This window comes from Centruroides vittatus, unplaced genomic scaffold (genome assembly GCF_030686945.1).
Source record: "Centruroides vittatus isolate TY-2023 unplaced genomic scaffold, ASM3068694v2 contig_1776, whole genome shotgun sequence".
Lineage (NCBI taxonomy): Eukaryota > Metazoa > Arthropoda > Arachnida > Scorpiones > Buthidae > Centruroides > Centruroides vittatus.
This window is the reverse complement of record NW_027121087.1, coordinates 1538780-1557021: the sequence shown is the minus strand read 5'-3', so window position 1 is coordinate 1557021 and position 18242 is coordinate 1538780. Positions and strand designations below refer to the sequence as shown.

Here is an 18242-nt window from a genome sequence, read left to right as displayed (position 1 = left end):
ATATAATTTTTGCAAAGGTATATAATTTCAGACAGAAAAATAATACTAATGTTAGGCCAGGAACACACATGCGTAAAATCTAGCATAAAACAGAAAACGTAAAAATTTTTCTGAACTTTTGGCTGAAACAAAACTGAAAATAGAGTAGAGCATGTCTCTACTTTTTACGCCGTAAAATTTTTACTCCAAAATTCCTCCAATAAAGAGAAGTATTTTCTGTGACGTCAAAGTAGACACGTGCTTTTTACTCTAACAATGGCGGCATTGAGGGTTAACCCTACAATTGTGACAGTCTCGAAAAAACAAAAAAATAAATGAAATAGAGGAGTTTATTGAATCCGTTCGACCACATCAGTGTCATGTATAAAGACACTGTACTTAAACAACGTTTTTGGATGGCTATAGGTGCAAAATTTCAAATAACAGGTGGGTCTAGTAGAATCGATATATAGGCATAGTATTTAGATCACACGTTCTTCATTTGAATTCGGAATATAAGTCTATTAATTTAAATTTTCTATATTATAGCATAGGAAGTGGAGAAAAAATGGAAGGCACAAAGAGATAGATAGCCTATATGAGAGGAAAAAATTAATAAAATTAGCACTTTTGGTAGCAGTGGTGTTTCCTATTCGGCCAGAATTTTTACGTATGTGTGTTCTGGCATAAAAGCGTAAAACAGAAACTGAACTGAAAGCTGATTTCTGATTCAGTTTTCTGCCACACAATTTTACGCATGTGTGTTCCTGACCTTAAAGTACAGCAGCAAAGTCTTACATGTTCTTTCTCGCTCTTCGTATTGAAATCATTAGAATGGCGCCATTGTCGCTCCGCGGCCCATATTTTCTAGAAAGGTGATTTCTGAACTTCGAGCCACCGCCCTCTTGGTTTCTCAAGAGCATTATAGGCCCACGGGCAGAACAGTGCGCAAGGCCCTGCCCACACAACCGGCGAGAAATCGGAAAATTTGCATTAAATTGTGATTTGTGCATAAATTAACATGGAGTCTCCGGACAACTGCCCGGCGTGCCCATGCGTTAAAGACGGCACCGTTTCCACGGCCATCATGTATTCGACAGTTCGAGGTGGATAACGAGAAAAATTACTGCCAATTCCACGAATTTAGAATGGAAGAGACTGGGTGATAAGAGAGGACGTCCCAGTTTCCCAAGTTAATTCATCCATATACAGAATGAACCGGAATTCAAATCCAGGGCCGTGTTCAGTAACGCAGAATTCTTGCTAAGTCTAGTTATGCTGCGATGTTGAACTCATTTGTAATTAGGCCGCGTTTCTTTATGCAGCGAGAGTGTAGCGAAATAACGTCACGAGCAGTGTTGGCCAATTAGAAACCAGTTTCAACGTGTTCGATGTAAAACGCTTCTTGAGCGCTGTATAAAGAAACGCGGCCCTAGCGCCTTACACCGTAGTGGCGACAGCGCGAACTAGTGACATCTTGCGGTTTGACGAGAACAATAACACCGTAGACTATATAAAGTCTCACAAAACTTGCAAAAATGCAAGGAAATAAGTATTTTATCATCTTTTTGTCTATATTTTATTATCTTAAAACATGAATTACAATTTTATTTAGTAGGAAACGTGGATGAATAGTGACTTAAAGGAAGGAATATACCAGTAAAACAAATCAAATGCAATAAGAGTCAGATTTTTTAAATTCAAATCTGAGGTTTTGATTTAATTTTATTAAATTGAAACAATTTTTTAAAATAAAACATTTTTACATTAAATTAAAACACATTGAACAGAAATATATCATGTATATCAAAATGCATTATGTGAACAGTTTGATCATACAGGTCATGGATAATACAGTTATTACATATGTGAAATTTAGCATTTTTTGTTCTCAGAAAATTTCCACATGACTCATTATTTTATGTCACACATGCTTTAATAAGGACTTTGAAATATTTATCTGCCAATAATTTAATACAATTCGCTTGTGCCAGAAAATATAGATGGCGTATGAGTCGACCAAAATGGCTGCCACAAAGGGTATAACGTGCTTGACAACGTACGAGAGTTACTTGTGTGTTGTCTTTTTAATAACTTTTCTCTCTGTAGTCAAAACGTTTTATTCGCATTTGTATCTGACATTAATCCTAGTTGATTTCGTAGTTGTTTATGTCACGATGATTACACTTTGTGACATTTTAGAATATGTGGCTGATCGAAAAAGATGTCTTACAGAAGGCGTAGAAATACTAAAACTGATAACTTCACATCTATCCAGCTCTTTCTCAGCAAACAATTCACTTCAGTTTCACCACAGCTAATTTTGCTGAGCTTAAAATTCTTTTATACAAATGTTTTCACTCTATCTAATATAGGCCATCGTCAGGTTTAATATTATAAATGTTCCAAAATGGAACGTACCGTTTTCGAATATTTTACATATTTAAAATTCAAAAAAGTAATTTAACTTTAAAATAAATTGAAAGAAGTGTGTATATTAAATAAACAAACAAACAAATAAAATATAGAAAACAAAGCTAAGTAGAAAGAAATGATTTAAGGGTTTTTAAATGCCATTCTTTTTTCTATTATATATTTCCACGCTGTTGGAAGCGCATTAGCATCCATAGCATTTAGGCAACGGTTTTTCATTTTACTTTTATAAATTTCCACCTTTTCCATCTCCAACGCAATGGATGGAGAGTGCACAGTTTAAATGACTTTAGCCTCTTCCCATTTTACAATCGCTCCTTCAGTCTGTGCCATAATTGCTAATAGTGTTGTGTCCTTTGTCAAAATTGTATGTATGTTCTCGCAGACGTACCGCCAAGTTTCTTCTAGTCACACCCACGTAATCTTTTTCGATTCCTAACTGTTGATTTTCAAATGGAATTTTATATACCCCAGCTTTACCTTCCTTTTTTACGCTGTCTTTATCGTTCCGTAGCAAGCTACAGATATTAGGTGCTCTTTTGTAGATCATTCTCGATTTTTATAAAAAAAAGAGCATTTGATACAATGTTGACAAACGACACAACACAATATTATCAATTATAGCACAGACTGAAGGAACGGTTGTAAAATGGAAAGAGGCTAAAGTCATTTAAACGGTGCACTCTCCATCCATTGCGTTGGAGATGGAAAAGGTGGAAATTTATAGAAGTAAAATGAAAAACCGTTGCCTAAATGCTATGGATGCTAATGCGCTTCCAACAGCGTGGAAATATATAATAGAAAAAAGAATGGCATTTAAAAACCCTTAAATCATTTCTTTCTACTTAGCTTTGTTTCTATATTTTATTTGTTTGTTTGTTTATTTAATATACACACTTCTTTCAATTTATTTTAAAGTTAAATTACTTTTTTGAATTTTAAATATGTAAAATATTCGAAAACGGTACGTTCCATTTTGGAACATTTATAATATTAAACCTGACGATGGCCTATATTAGATAGGGTGAACACTTTCTATTCTAACAAACTACTTTATACCCATAGCAGCCGCCATTATGTAGTTCGCGCTAATACCGCTAGGTGTCAGATCTATCGTTGGCACAAGCGAATTGTCACAAACACCTTTTAAAATTTGCATTCTTTAAAGCAGGGGGTGGGACGGCCGGATAGCCGAGCGGTAAAGGTGGCAGCCTACCGCTCTGGGGGACCCGGGATCGGATCCGAACGGGTCGAATAATCCCCAGGAATTTTTGGGGGGTGGTCTGTTCGGATATGTCGGGCCCTCCCTCACCCCCGCCCCATTGTGGGCCTGGCCGAACCCATAATGGGCCTACTAAAAGAGGCCCTCTTAGTGCCCACAGGGCGGAAAGAGTTAAAAAAAAAGCAGGGGGTGGGAAACTTTTTTAGCCATTACCCCAAAATATATTTGTGTAAGTCGATATTACCCCCCTCATTTTGAAAAGGAGAAAATCGATACAAATTTAAATTAAACACTATTTATTGAATCCTTTTACACTGAAAATGAAAAAAGTTTCATGAAAATAATAAATAATAGACAAACCAAATAAAATGATCATTTTGGAACACAATAATTTCATTGAAAACTTTTACTTTTTAGGTTTTGGAGAAATTCCTTATTACCCCTAATAATTTCATTTTTACCCCATTTGGGGTAATTTATCCCGGTTCTCCGACCGCTGCTTTAAAGAAATAATTAATTAATTTAGTTTTAATTCCATATGTGCTCTGCGACTTGCGATCACTTTGTATCTTGTAATTAAAACAGCCATACATAGCGCAAATAACACTTCTTCCGGCCATTATAATTATTGTGAGATATAATAAGTTCAAAACCTTATGTTAATACCCAAAAACGTCTCCTTATACACGCGGTACAAATGGAGTGAAGTGTAGTTATCTTCTCGAATCACTAGATGGCGGGCAGAAACTTGTCGCCAGTTTCCACTATTGTCGTATAAACTACGTAACAGCCACCGATTTGCTCAGTTAACTGTTGAGTCTGCTTAACGCCGTCTGTGATCTTACGATCAAAGGACTTTTGGACCTTGGCCACACTGTTCCACGTGTTGTAGCTTAGGAAGATTGGTCATATATAACTTTTAAGATAAGAAAAAATACGAAAATTAGAGTAAGCAAATTTATTAGAAAAAATTAAAAAATTACATTATTATTATAGGCAAGATGTAACAGATCTTTAAAACTATATTTTGATATGTAAATACTTATATTTTATGATCAGAGATTGTTTCAAATCTTGTTTGTGGTTATTATTATCTTTAGGTTAATGTTACCTTAGGTAGCCAAGATGGTGGCTCGTCTCTAATTCCAGCAAGGAAACAGTGAGACGCACGTTCTAACCTAACCTATTCTAACAAATTACCATAATTATTGCCAGCCAAATTATTACAATAGGGGTAATTTATTAGAATAGGTTAGGTTAGGTTAGAATGTGTGTCCCTGCTGTTTCAGAGACGAGCTGCCATGTTCGCTACCATAGGTAACATTAACCGGATAAGGCAATGCAATAAAAGGGAGTCATCTTGGAGGGGTTTCCTGTGGAAAACTGGCTCCAGTTTAGTGAAGAAAATAGAGAAAACCCCACTTGGCCAACCTGTTAGCTGGCGGGAGTTAGTGTTTGGTTGGTCTAAACTTCTCTATTGTTAAGAAAAACACTTTCTTCCAAAATGTACAGAAGCTTCAGTCTGTCTTTTACAGTACCATTGAATACTTAAAAGAATGTGGCAACATTTCCAAGAGTACCAGTACTAGTTTGTGGCATTGGTTGACAGAAAACTTAAAAACTATAATACAAAGTTGCAAAAAAAGTAATAAATTTCTAATAAACATAATTTGATGTTCTTAACATTTTAAATGAAATATCTTATCAGGTTTGTGACTGCTACACATTATTATAAGTTCTCTCTTAATAGCTAGATGAAGTATATTGTCTGGTTTCACTATTCTGAGGACTTCTTACTGGTTTCTTTCCTTTCTAAATTTAGTTGTTAAACACAATAATTCATCATACTATTTCAATTCTGTACTTTCCAGAATGTAAAACTTTTTTTACATTTTGAACTATTGTTCATCATCAGCTGGCCTATAACAATATATTTATTAAATACATTGACAAATAATATATATTTATATTATGCAAATTTTACAGTACTTTCATATTAAATCACTTTTGTATCAATACAATAATGTAACAGTAAGTTAACATATCCTATAATTATACTTTAACCAACATTTCACTAGTTCCTTTAATTTACAGGCTTTAATGGCTATATTTGATCCTGCACAATATACTTAATTATTATCTTACTCATTTATTCATAAATAGTCCAAATTTAAAAAAAATTTTTTAAATATCCTTAAAATTTTTACGAGATTAAAATTATTATTCAATGTACTTCTTCCTTAATTTTTTCAAATAACATTTGCCTTAGGGCTTTAAAAGTTTGAATCTCCCTTTTTACATTATACTGTAATTTATTTTAACATCCATCTTCATACAGTTGTAAACTTTTTTCTATAATAAATTAATTTAATAATTATCTCAAATAACCAGTTGGTAGAGAAATGAGGCTTATCAAACTGCAATGGAGCCAAGTAATTGAGATCACATCAAGAAATTAAGACTTATTTGTGGAATGCATTTCTGTTTTTACTAGAACCCCGCTTGGCCACAATTATATGATTGTGACCTTGATTACTTGGCTCCATTGCAGTTTGATAAGCCTCATATCCCTACCAACTGGTTATTTGAGATAATTATTAAATCCATCTTGATTTTCTATTTTTTTTTCAATGTCTGTTTTCAATACCGGATATCAAGTATCATTCATTTTATTTTTTTAATATTTTGATGATCTTCAAATGTTTCTATAATTTTCTCTGAAATGTGTTATGTTTTAATTTTAAAATCTTTACAGTATTCAAATTGATTTCACAATCCTTCTCATTACAATGAATTGCCACCATAAGCATAGTTAATCACTGCTCTTTTGCACTTATACCCAACCTTATTCCCATCTCCCTTATGTAGATACAGTACATGGATTTCTACATGTACAGTTAAAACTATACACTAAATTTGCCTTATCTAACACTTTGCAGAAAAATGAACTGAATAGGTTAATAAGTGAAATACGTAGAATGTTTCTTTATTAACAAAAAGCAGTTTTGAAGATTTTACTTTGTTATTTTACTAACAGAAAGTAACATTAATTTTAAACCAAATAATTGTTGTAATCAATTGGGCTATTATTTTGCTATTATAAATAATTAAATATTAAGGGTAATATGGTAAAGGTAGATGTTAGGTATCATCCCTTATCTAAATTAATAATTATAATAATTTAATAAATAATTTAGAACTGTCTGGAATAAAAGAACTAGCCTGGAGTGAGATTTGAACCTACAACCTCTGCTTACTGTGCAGTGTGATGCCAGTTACATCACACGGACCTCAAGCAATTCTTCACTTCCAGATGTATTTAAACCTAGATATAATCATTCATGGTTACTCATGGCTCCAGCTGGGGACGACTCCTATGCTAATGGCCTGAATAATCATGAATGGTTATATCTTGGTTTAAATACACCTGGAAGCGAAGAATTGCTCAGAGGTCTATGTGGCATAACTGGGAGCACACCATATGGTAAGTGGAGGTTGTGGGTTCAAATCCCACTCCAGGCTAGTTCATTTATTCCAGGCAGTTATAAATTTACTATATTATTAAAATTATTGATTTTAGATAAGATATAGCACTAATATCTACCTCTCATATCAAATTACTTAATAGCTGATTATTTACAATAGCAAAATAATAGTCCAATTAATTATGGCGATTGTTTGGTTTAGTATCAATGCACTGGGCTTCGGGAAGTTTATTATATTTGTATAATGCTAATTTATAAGGTAAGAACTACTACAGGCCTTAAGTGTTCTCCAGGAGCAGGGAAAAATATTTAACTTCTCCTTCTGAATGGTCCTGACTGCTAGTTTGTAATGATGGCTTCATAAACTGACATTTTGGGATCTGGTTCAAATCTGGATTAGTTCAGAAACTTTCTTGGATGAGAGACTTAAAATATTCTGATCAATTAATTCCTCACCCAGCCATTTTCATTATAGGTAGGCTTACCGGATGTCCCATTTTGATGATGATGTCCCAGGGTCCTGGACAGTTTGTCATTTTGTCCTGGTTATTTGGTAAAATTTTAAAAGTGTTGAATATACAAGAAGTAAAAATAGTGCGGCGTTGAGTAAAATGGCGATTTGGCAACTAAATAATCCCCTCTGTTACACTCACTGTTGCCAATCTAAGTATTTTTAATGTTGTCTAGATGTTTTCCTGCAAAATTTATAGCATATGGCCTAATGAATTTAGATGTTTTATTCACAGAATTTATAATAGCATGTAGCCTATGAGATTCAGATATTTTTATTTCATTTTTCAGATATTTTGTTTGAATTAGAGTTGGTAAGCCTGAAACTTATTCTGGCAACGTCATTGCTGCGCATGTCCTACCTTAGTCGAGTTCAAATTGCTAGTCAGCATTTGCAATTTTGTACCGTACCGGTACATTAAATTAATTTAATCTCCAAAATGCCAAAAAGAAACCGTGTGTTTACTGATAATTGAAAGAGTCTGTGATTGTATTGACAAAATGAAATATGAATGGTGCTGTTTAGAATTTTCAGTAACTCATGGTGGGTGTTCAAACATTAAAAATCACTTGAAATATATGAAACATAAGACAAGCAATATGAACTTTCTCAAATATATTGTCGTATTTTAATTGTTTAGATTTAAGTGACAAAGAATTTTTAAAGAAAGTTTGTACTAGTGATAAATATTAATAACTTCTTAATAAGAAGATATGTTTAGTTGAGTTACTAAAAATTGTTTTTAACTCGTTTTTGTTAACACCTTTTTTGTTTAGCCTTTTCAATCATAGGTACTTATCCTAGGCTTTATTTTCTGTTGAGTATTTTCTCAAAATTGTCCTGGTTTGAGGAAAAAATTTTATGGTAAGCCTAATTATCGGTCACGATGAAAATTGAAAAAGTTCTCTTAATAGAGAGGTTACGTTTTCATTGTAAAAACATGTAAATTGAACGTTCAGTGTCACCTTCCTGTAAGCCTAGAAGTTTGACAATGGCATTTGGAACGTCAAGCATGATTCAACTGACATTTCAAATGCTGTTGTCAAACTTCTAGGCTTACAGGAAGGTGGCACTGAACGTCCAATGCACATTTTTTCGCAATGAAAATGTCGGTTGCAACCTCTCTAATGTCTGCCAGTAGCAGATCCAGAAGTACGTAGAGGTAGCCTCCCTTTCTCAAAAATTAAAAATATTTGAATAATTGAAGTCCTTGAGGACATGTAGTGCTAATTAACCCTCGGTGGCATTATGAATAATTGAATACCTCACAATTATGAATATACATCTATATCATCTGGAAGAAAAGTACACCAGAATATTGTCGATTGTAAAAAATAAAGTGATTGATATGTCCCTGATGAGAGGGGTTCTTGATGTATACCAAGCTTTCTATTCTTGAAATTCCTAGAGACTTTCTTCATGCTACTATTGAACATGCTGTAATGTACTTTGACCATGTAATTAATGTCAATGGAGTTCACATTGAACACGTTCTGTTATTGAATAAAGTTTAATGTTTCTGATTTGTTTTCATCCTTATTTAGGTGCTACATTTTCATCTGATGGTCGAATTTTGAACTATTTTATCATTACAGAAATCTGTATATAATGTATTCCCATGGTCTATATAATGTGTATACCAAGTTTCATCAAAAGCTGATAAGCAGAATGGGGTCTAGAGGGGTCTGAACAGGGTCAGTTTAATTATAACCACCCTGTACATTTTATTAATTACTGAAGGAATTGTTTAGAGGTTTTTGTATATTATGATTTAATGAGAAGGTTGATGTTACTATATGGCTTTCAGTGATATTGTTATGAAAATTCACTTGATAGGATCTTTAGGATCTCTTGATAACATTTGCTACTGGATTTCAGGAGTTGCAACTTATAGCATGAATAGAAAATTCAAATAGACTGTACCCAATTATCTGATCCTCAATACATGATGTGCAGGTTGTCTCTGTCTTCCACTGACAAGTCTTGGAAAGAGTGTTTGCATTTGATGGAGCACATTTCTTTGGAATATTCCATTCTTGCAAATTAGGGGTGTTCCAATAATTCTTTCCACATAGTGTTTATTCATTTAATAGATGATCAAATATGCTCAACAAAAATTATGCTAAATTACAGGTTACACATATTAACCACTTCTGTTCTAAGTAGTGATTGCAAGAGGAACAAAGAAGAGCAAAAAACACTCAAGTACACCTACCTCACCCCAGATAGCATAGGATATTGAAGAGAGTCACAAAAGACATCATGAAAGGTGCAGAGACCATCACTTTGAAGTTTAATTCCTCAACTAGACCAACACTATGCATCAGAACTGTCCATACAGAGTTACATAAGTAAGGTTACACTGTCTATCTAATCTAGGTGAACTGGCTTATGTTCTTGAATTGTGGACTATCCATGTTCAGATTTGTCATAACTTGGGAGATAGTTTAGGTCAGTGTTTATAGAGTGTTATTGATGCAAAAGATAGTCCTACTAGTTATAAAACAACAAGTAAAGATTATTGTGTGGCCGTTGGCCATATTATTTGCGTATTTTATATATTTTAATATGTAATATAAGTTAGTTTTAGCAATTCCTTTGTTTCTTTTGTCTTATCTATCCTCCAAAACTTTCCCCACCACTCCTTTTACCCTTTGGGTGGGATTATCGTTTCGAAGAAAGAGAGAACCAATAGAACAATAGAAGAGACGACGCTGAGGGTCTCGACGGGAGAAAGTGAATCACTTTTGGTCTGGACTGCAGAGAGAGGTGTGAAAAAGAAGTGATCTCGACCAGAGTGTAGAAGTTAGCAGCAGAAGAAAAGAAAAGGATATGACGGGAGAGTGAGAGATTCACCAAGAACACGGGAAGCCTATAAAAATCAAACAGGGCTCAAGAGCGGTATCCCACTAAAGTATTTCAATCTTTGTCTATTTCTATCTCTACATGTATACCTTTGTTCTTCTCCTTAGTTATAAATAGAATAAGTTTTAGTTTTAAGATCTGCTCGCGTATAATTTGTTGGGTTCCGTTTTGAGCGCGCCCTTTCGTTAAGCTTAAGGGCTGAACGACTGTAAAAGGATTTTCTTTGTAAAGTTCGGATCCATAAAGAACCTGTTTCTGTTCTTTCTGGCGAGAATAAAATCGTACCTTTGTTAAAAGTAACGTGTTTCGATTATTATTATTATGTGTCGGTCTGTTCGCAGAAACCATTACACCTCGTCACGAATCTTCACAATTGATTGTTGTGTGTATGTATGTCATGCTGTCCCAATAATTCTTTCAACATAGTGTAGCAGTACATAGTATAAATAAGAGAATATATACAGGATATACAGGGGTGGATCTAGGTTTTTGGGGGCCTAGGGCTTATTGAAGTTCAATGGGGCCCCATTTTTACCAAACTTAACCTAATATAATTTAACCTATTAACTATTTTTTACTATATGATAAGTGCTCATTGTTAATGAAAAAGTATTAAAAATTTATGATAATTCAATTTTTGTGGGCCCTTGACACTTGGGTGCCCAGGGCTTAAGTTCTATTAGTTCTTATGTAGATCCACCCCTGAATATATATATACTTTACAGATTCTTAGACTATAAACTACTATTATTTTTATTGTATCTTTGCAAAATGACCAGCATGCCAGAAACCCTGGTGTTACCGGCATGCTGGTTTTTACCATAAAGAAATATTTGATTTCCTGGTCTACCCCGGATAGACTGGCATGCCGATCATTCTGCGAAAATACAGCAATTTATAATGATGTGGGCCACAAATTACCTGGACACTTGTTGAAACCTCGGCAATATTGCCAGTCACTGGCCAAGACAGTTAAGGCAACATCCTATGCTTTGGGAGACTCAGAATCAAACCTGGCCAATTGAAAATCCTCAGGAAGCTTTTGGGGATGGTCTATCCTGGATATGTGAGATTCTGTCCCTCATCACCCAGCCACCCTATTTTTGGCTTGGTCAAGCTCACAATGGCTCTGGGGGAAAAAAAGCTCTGTGTCCACAGGGTGGAAAGGGGAAAACCCCATTTCAATAGACTTTTAATGACCAAAAGACTTTTTTAATGATAGAATAAGTTGTAATAGAATTTTTATGTCAATTGTTAGAATTCAACTAAATAAATTTAACAACAGCAAACTTTTATCAGGTCAGTCCATAAGTTCATGAATATTTTTACCTACAAAAAAAGCAGCAAAAAATTTTAATTAAATTTTATTTCAATCTATAATGTATTCACCATTATTTTGTACAATTTCTTGCCATCTTGATGGTAGCTTTTTAATCCCATCTTCGTAAAATGATTTCGGTTTTGAATCAAAATATTCAGAAATAGCCTTTTTTACATTGTTCTCATCCTCAAAAGTTTTTCCTTTTAAAAAATTCTGCAAACTGCGAAAAAGATGATAATCACTGGGAGCAATATCTGGCGAACATGGTGGATGAGGTAAAATTTCCCAGTTGTAGCTATCAAGTTTCTGTAGAGTTATTTTTGCAGCGTGTGGTCTGGCGTTTTTGTGCTGCAAGAGAACCTGCTTTCTGTTCACTAACAATGGTTGATTTTTTTTTCAATTTTTCATTTAAACGCTCTAATTGCTCACAATACATTTGAGCTGTAATTGTTTGATTAGGTTCTAGCAGCTCAAAGTGAATTACACCTGACATATCTCATTAAACAGACAAAAGAATTTTTTCTGGATGCAACCCACCTTTTGCAGTCGGTTTTGGCTGCTTGTTGTGATCCATCCATTGTCTTTTTCTTGTCACATTATTATAGAGGATCCATTTTTTGTCTCCAGTAACCAGCCTTACCAAGAAAAGGTTCTAAAGCAATACGGGATAAAAGAGACATGCAAATGTTTACACGTTGTTGTCGGTTAGCTATTGACAGTTCATGTGGTATCCGTTTTCCTAGCTTTGAAACTTTTCCGATTTGTTGTAGGTGTCTATGAACAGTTCCATGGAATGAATTTAAACGTTCCACAATTTCATCAGCTGTTAAAGATGGTTCTGCTTCAACTAGTGCAGAGAGAGCATCATCATCATCAAAGTCAACGGGTCTTCCAGTACGAGCCTTATCCTCCACACTAAAATCATTGTTTCTAAATCTTTCAAGCTACTACTGCGCAGTCCTTGCACTAATTACGATTTGATTATTTACAGTATTTATTTTTTTGGCTGCATTTGTAGCATTCTCACCACTTAAAAATAAAAAGTATAAAACATGTCTTTTATATTCATCCTTTACTTCCATTTTAACAAAAATAAACAACTGAAATGTTCACAATTCTGAACAGTATTATATGAATGAGATCCAATTTAACACATCAGTATAAAAATTATCACATTAGACTGACATTTTTAACAGCAAAACAAGATTTTTCTCAAGGTCATAAAAATGAGCATGGACTTAGGACTGACCTGATATTTAGATAGCAGATTTCAGAATTACACATTTTTATTTTAATAGGTTCTTGAAACTGAAGGGATTAGGAAGATTTTTACAGCCATTTCTATTTTGTCATTATATGAAAAGTAAGAAAAGAATTTTAAAATATTTTAATAATAATAGTACAGTTGAAAAATTATATTCTTAATTATTTTAAGTTAAGTAGAATTTACATAATAATAAAACGCACAAATTTGAACTCTAATTAATTTTTAGATCTCAAATATAGAATGATCAGACTCTTAAAAAACATCAAACAGATTTGAAAATTATATGCATGTTTTGTTACTTGGTGACTCTATACATTGAATATTTGCTTCCATTGCAATGTCAACAAATTTTGTTTTTCTTCTGATCCTCTCTTAATGAAATAAATTTTATTTTATTCGTGTATTCTTTTTTTAATAGATTTATTTCATATTTTACAGAAATATTTACAACAGATAAAAAGTTTTTTCCCAAATTATGAAAAAAGTGATTGTTAATAGAGTAATCTGTATATAAACATCATAAAGCCTGATGTATTAATACCAAACTAAACAACGCCATAAAAACAGTAATATTAATAGTGGCAAAAATAACCCAATTACAGTGATCGTTTGGTTTAGAGCCATCTGTAACAAAACAATTTGAAAAGAGATATTTCAAGAGTCATTAATTGTATTTGAAAGCAACAATGAAAGTAGATGGGAAATAATAAGATTTTTAAAAATACTTTCAAAGTATTCACACTTGCATCATTTGGTTTTATGTAGAAATGATAAACTAAATTACCACTATTTGGGTGAAGAGACACCAATTAAATGGTAACTTCATCACAGCCAATTTTAATCACTTGCATATCATTGTTCAGATTACATATTCTTAATAATTAAACTGTGTATTAATTTAATATTTCCAAACTGGAGATAACCAAATGTGAAATTAAATGTGTTATAATTTTGGCAACAGATTAATCAGTAGGCAGTGATTTGTGGATTAATTTGCTACAATAAACTTTTGTGGTCTTTTTCAAATAAATATTCTTTCTTTTTGTTTTTTTCAAATTTTTCTATGAAGTACAATGTAATAAGTTTGTTGTAAAGTATATAAATTCATTACATTACCTGATTGCACATTACTCGTAATGAAAGCACCATAAATGTCGCTAATTCATATTGAATACACTTTGTAACTCTTCATAAACACTGAAGTTGCAATATAAACTCTAAAATTTGCAATATTTACCAACATTAGAATCAAATTTTCCCATCTGGAAATTTTTGAACAACACTTGATTTTTACAAAATTGAGAGCCTAGGTCAGAAAAATATGTGCACAAAATTTGGCTGCATTTGGTTCAATATATATATATTTTTTTCTATATAGAACTCTAAATACCACTCACTCAATTATAACCATCTGGTGTATACTGTATGTATGTATGTGTGTGTATATAATATGGCTCTGTACTATTTCCAGATGAAAATATAAATATTTTATGAATTAATGGTTTGTATTATTTTAAAATTTTTCTGCTAAAAATAGGCCTGATTGTCATGTCAGTCAAATGGATGAAAATATAATAAATATTAAACTATAACTCTCATCATAATTAAAAAATTTAAATTATTAAAATAACTTTTCGTGAAAGGCAAGTATGTTGCCATCCACTAATTTTATTGAAGTGAAACTTGAGATTTGTAACAGGATGCCAGTTAGCATGGCATTATTTATCCATTATCTTTATATATTATTCTATTAATAAAATTAGTATACATTTGAATATATTCAAATATTGAAATTGGCAATGCACTTTCATATTAGATAATGTCGGGAGTCATGGATCCAAATCAATTTCAATTTTTTTTTGTTTCTTTGTCTCTAAATAATTTCTACTAAAATATACAAATTATTAAAGTTAACAATAGCAGTATATTTGACTCATTAAATATTATACTAATAATTTAAATAAATAATATCCAACAAAAGAAGCCTAGAATTTCAGTGATTGTTAAAGTTTGATATTCAAAACACTAAATTTTTATTTTGTTAGAAAATTTGAATTTAATATTTATGAAATTTGAAATTTTCTTGTGATTGATGTTTATATTGTATAATTAGTTTGATTATCCATATATTAATTGAAAGAGAGTTTTAGTTTGTTTGACTTGGTTTGATAAACAGCTGTTGCAAAAAATATGGTTCAGGTATCAAATTTAGGCTCTTAACCTATAGATGATGCTGCTGAAGAGAGATTTGAGAAAGGTGTAATAGCTCTGGCATGGCTAAGTAATAAAGTTTGAGACAAATAGGTTGGGACACCCCATGTAAACTTTAGCCCAAGCAAATTTTTGTGTTTTGCAGTTTCATTATTGCAAATACTGAGGTAAATAAATGTACATTTTAGTTACTAAGACCATTGTTTTTATCACCTTCTCCCAACTCATCCTCACTAATCTCTCCACCCCCTCAAGTCTGAGCAATGCCAGTCATAGGCAGCTAGTATATTAATGGAAGTGTTCCATCCAAATTTTAATATTTTTTGAAACACTATTATTATTAATAGAACACTATTATGAATTTGCTTTATGTTCTAAAGTTTTATCTTTTAATTATAATTGCAAAATATAATATGAAAGTATTTTATTTTGTTTCAATTAAATTTTCAAACATGAATAAATCTGATCAATTTTCATAAAATCATTTCAAATTTAGTTTAGGATTTGAAAAAGGACAATTGAATTAAAATGTAAATAGATATTTGTAATATTTTGATAAAATATATTGACAGTATATATGAAAGAATTTTTTTATTTCCAGGATCTTGGATTGTATCATTTTTTGATGAAAACAATCATTTTCGTTCAAGACATTTGTCAGATAATTGGAACTATTGTAACAAATTTTTATAGTACATTTATAGCTAACAGACCTGTTAACAAATTGAGAAGTATATTTAAATATACAATAGTAATTGATGCATTACATCTGGATCAAAATGTACCTGTGACAAGTAACAGAAAGAGAACTCTTACAATAAAATCATTTGCTAGAAATAATATATCTACATTTATAAATAGCTGTAATATTTTGCAAACTTTTTATAAAGACATTGCAAGTATTAACTTGGAAAAATACAATATGTCAAACAGAAATATGTCAAACAGTTCTGAAGTTGCTGGAAAGTATAAATGGATTGTTTTTGAAAATGATTATATCATTGCTTACCTACACTCTTCCCCCTGTACTACTGGGGTTACTGTAGTAGAAATAAAGAATAAACCTGACTTTCATATTTTTGCACTTCCAACTCAAGAATTTGTTAAAATAATGTTGGATGTTCAACATGTATCTGATCTTCTTTGTGATCGACTCGGTGTACAACGATGTGCATTGATTGCCGAACCACAGGATGGTCAGCCAACAAAAATTCTTCTAATTCCGCTTCACGGTCTCTCCGATGCCTGGAAACCATGCATCTGTTCGGAACCGGAGTTTAATTCATGCTATCCAGGTTACTGTACTTCTAAAAATGGACCTAGAGCTTCTGATGACGAACTGAACAAAATTCAAAATAAAATAAGAAATAAATTAGATTCACAAGAATTAAATTTTAAATTTTATGGAGATGCAAACGACGACAATCTTTTTGCAAAAATTGTAAGAGGTGACGAGAAAGTCCAGTGGAGAGTATGGGAAGACGAAGATCACGTTGCTTTCCTAACTCCATTTCCCAATACACCTGGTTTTACAGTTTTAGTTCCAAGAAAACATTTGGACAGTAATATTTTTGCATTAGATAAACAGGATTATGAAAAATTAATGGCAGCAACTCACAAAGTTTCTAACTTATTGATGAAGGCTTTGGAAACTAGGTCATGTGCTATGATATTTGAAGGATGCGAAATAGATTATGCTCACGTAAAACTGACCTTGATTCCAATTGTACATGATGTAACAATGATAAAGGAACCAAAAGAAGTTGAATTTCAAATTAATTATGTTGGGTTTGTTACAAGTCTGAATGGTCCAAAAGCAAATTATGATGATTTGAATTCAATTCATCATAAAATTAAAACTTTAGATAATTAAATTCTTAAAAATTTTGAAGATTTGTAAACATTTATAAAAATATAATTTTATAAGTGTTATTAAAGCAATTTTCATCAAGGAGGATGTTTATTTTTTTCTTCCTTACCGTGGAAACAGCTTTTTTTTCCCTCACATCCATTATGGGTTTGGTCAGGCTCACAATGGGAGTGCTTAATGGTAAGGGGTGGGGTCAGACATATCCAGAATTGACTGCCTGTGAAAAATTCCTGGGGTTTCTCACCTGGATTCAGTCCGAGCTCTCAGAGTGGTAGGCTGATATCCTAACTACTTCAGCCATTGGAGGATTTTTTTTTTTCAAGAATGGATTTAATTGATTATAAAAATAGATGCAGCTGAAAAAATGTTTTTTTTTTTAATTAAATTAGTAGTTGATTTCCCATAAGTATTTCTTGTACTGTATTTGTTAAGACAAATGCAAGAATTATCAGTTATAAATAATAATTCAATAATTGAAGATGATACAATAACCAATAATCAACAGCAATAATGTTTTGAAAACTATGTTTGCATTCTGGTTGATGTTAAATTGATTCTATTTTATTATTTTAAGATGTTTAGGTTGAGTCATAAATTCGTTCCAATTGAAGGTAAGTGTAATTGTAATTCAAATACCTGCCAGATTAAACGTTTTGTTAGTGGCTGTTAATTAACAAGTAATATCTAAATCTTAATTTTAAAGCTGAAATGTCAAGTATGCAATAAAAACATATTTTTGAAGGTATTTGAACATGCATATAAGCTACAACCCCTGAACAAAAGCATGGAATATTTTGTAACTGCTGCAGAAAAATTATTTTGATCCTTAAATAATCAAACTCACAAAAATATTATTGAACTTTTAATAACTGGCAAATATAATAGACATTAGATTACGTACCAAACGTCATAGAGATATTTGCATAAATTACAGTTACAGCATGACAGCATTTTTCATGATTCCGTACTTTTGTTAGACTCTTTTTAAAGAGTTGAACAAAAGTACGGAATCATGAAAAATATTAAAAAGTATTGAATATTTTGATAATTATTATATTAAAAAATATTGGATTTTAAC

At 32.2% G+C, this 18242-nt stretch overlaps 1 protein-coding gene across 1 annotated transcript; it reads left to right on the top strand.

Annotated features, from left to right (window-relative positions):
* The first annotated feature begins 4445 nt into the window (after positions 1–4445).
* On the top strand, positions 4446–17251 carry LOC136969314 (uncharacterized). Its single transcript, XM_067263441.1, has 3 exons — positions 4446–4582; positions 13115–13179; positions 15896–17251. The coding sequence occupies exon 3, from the start codon at positions 15920–15922 to the stop codon at positions 17165–17167; it is 1248 nt and encodes a 415-aa protein (XP_067119542.1). The 5' UTR covers positions 4446–4582; positions 13115–13179; positions 15896–15919; the 3' UTR covers positions 17168–17251.
* Positions 17252–18242: the final 991 nt, after the last annotated feature.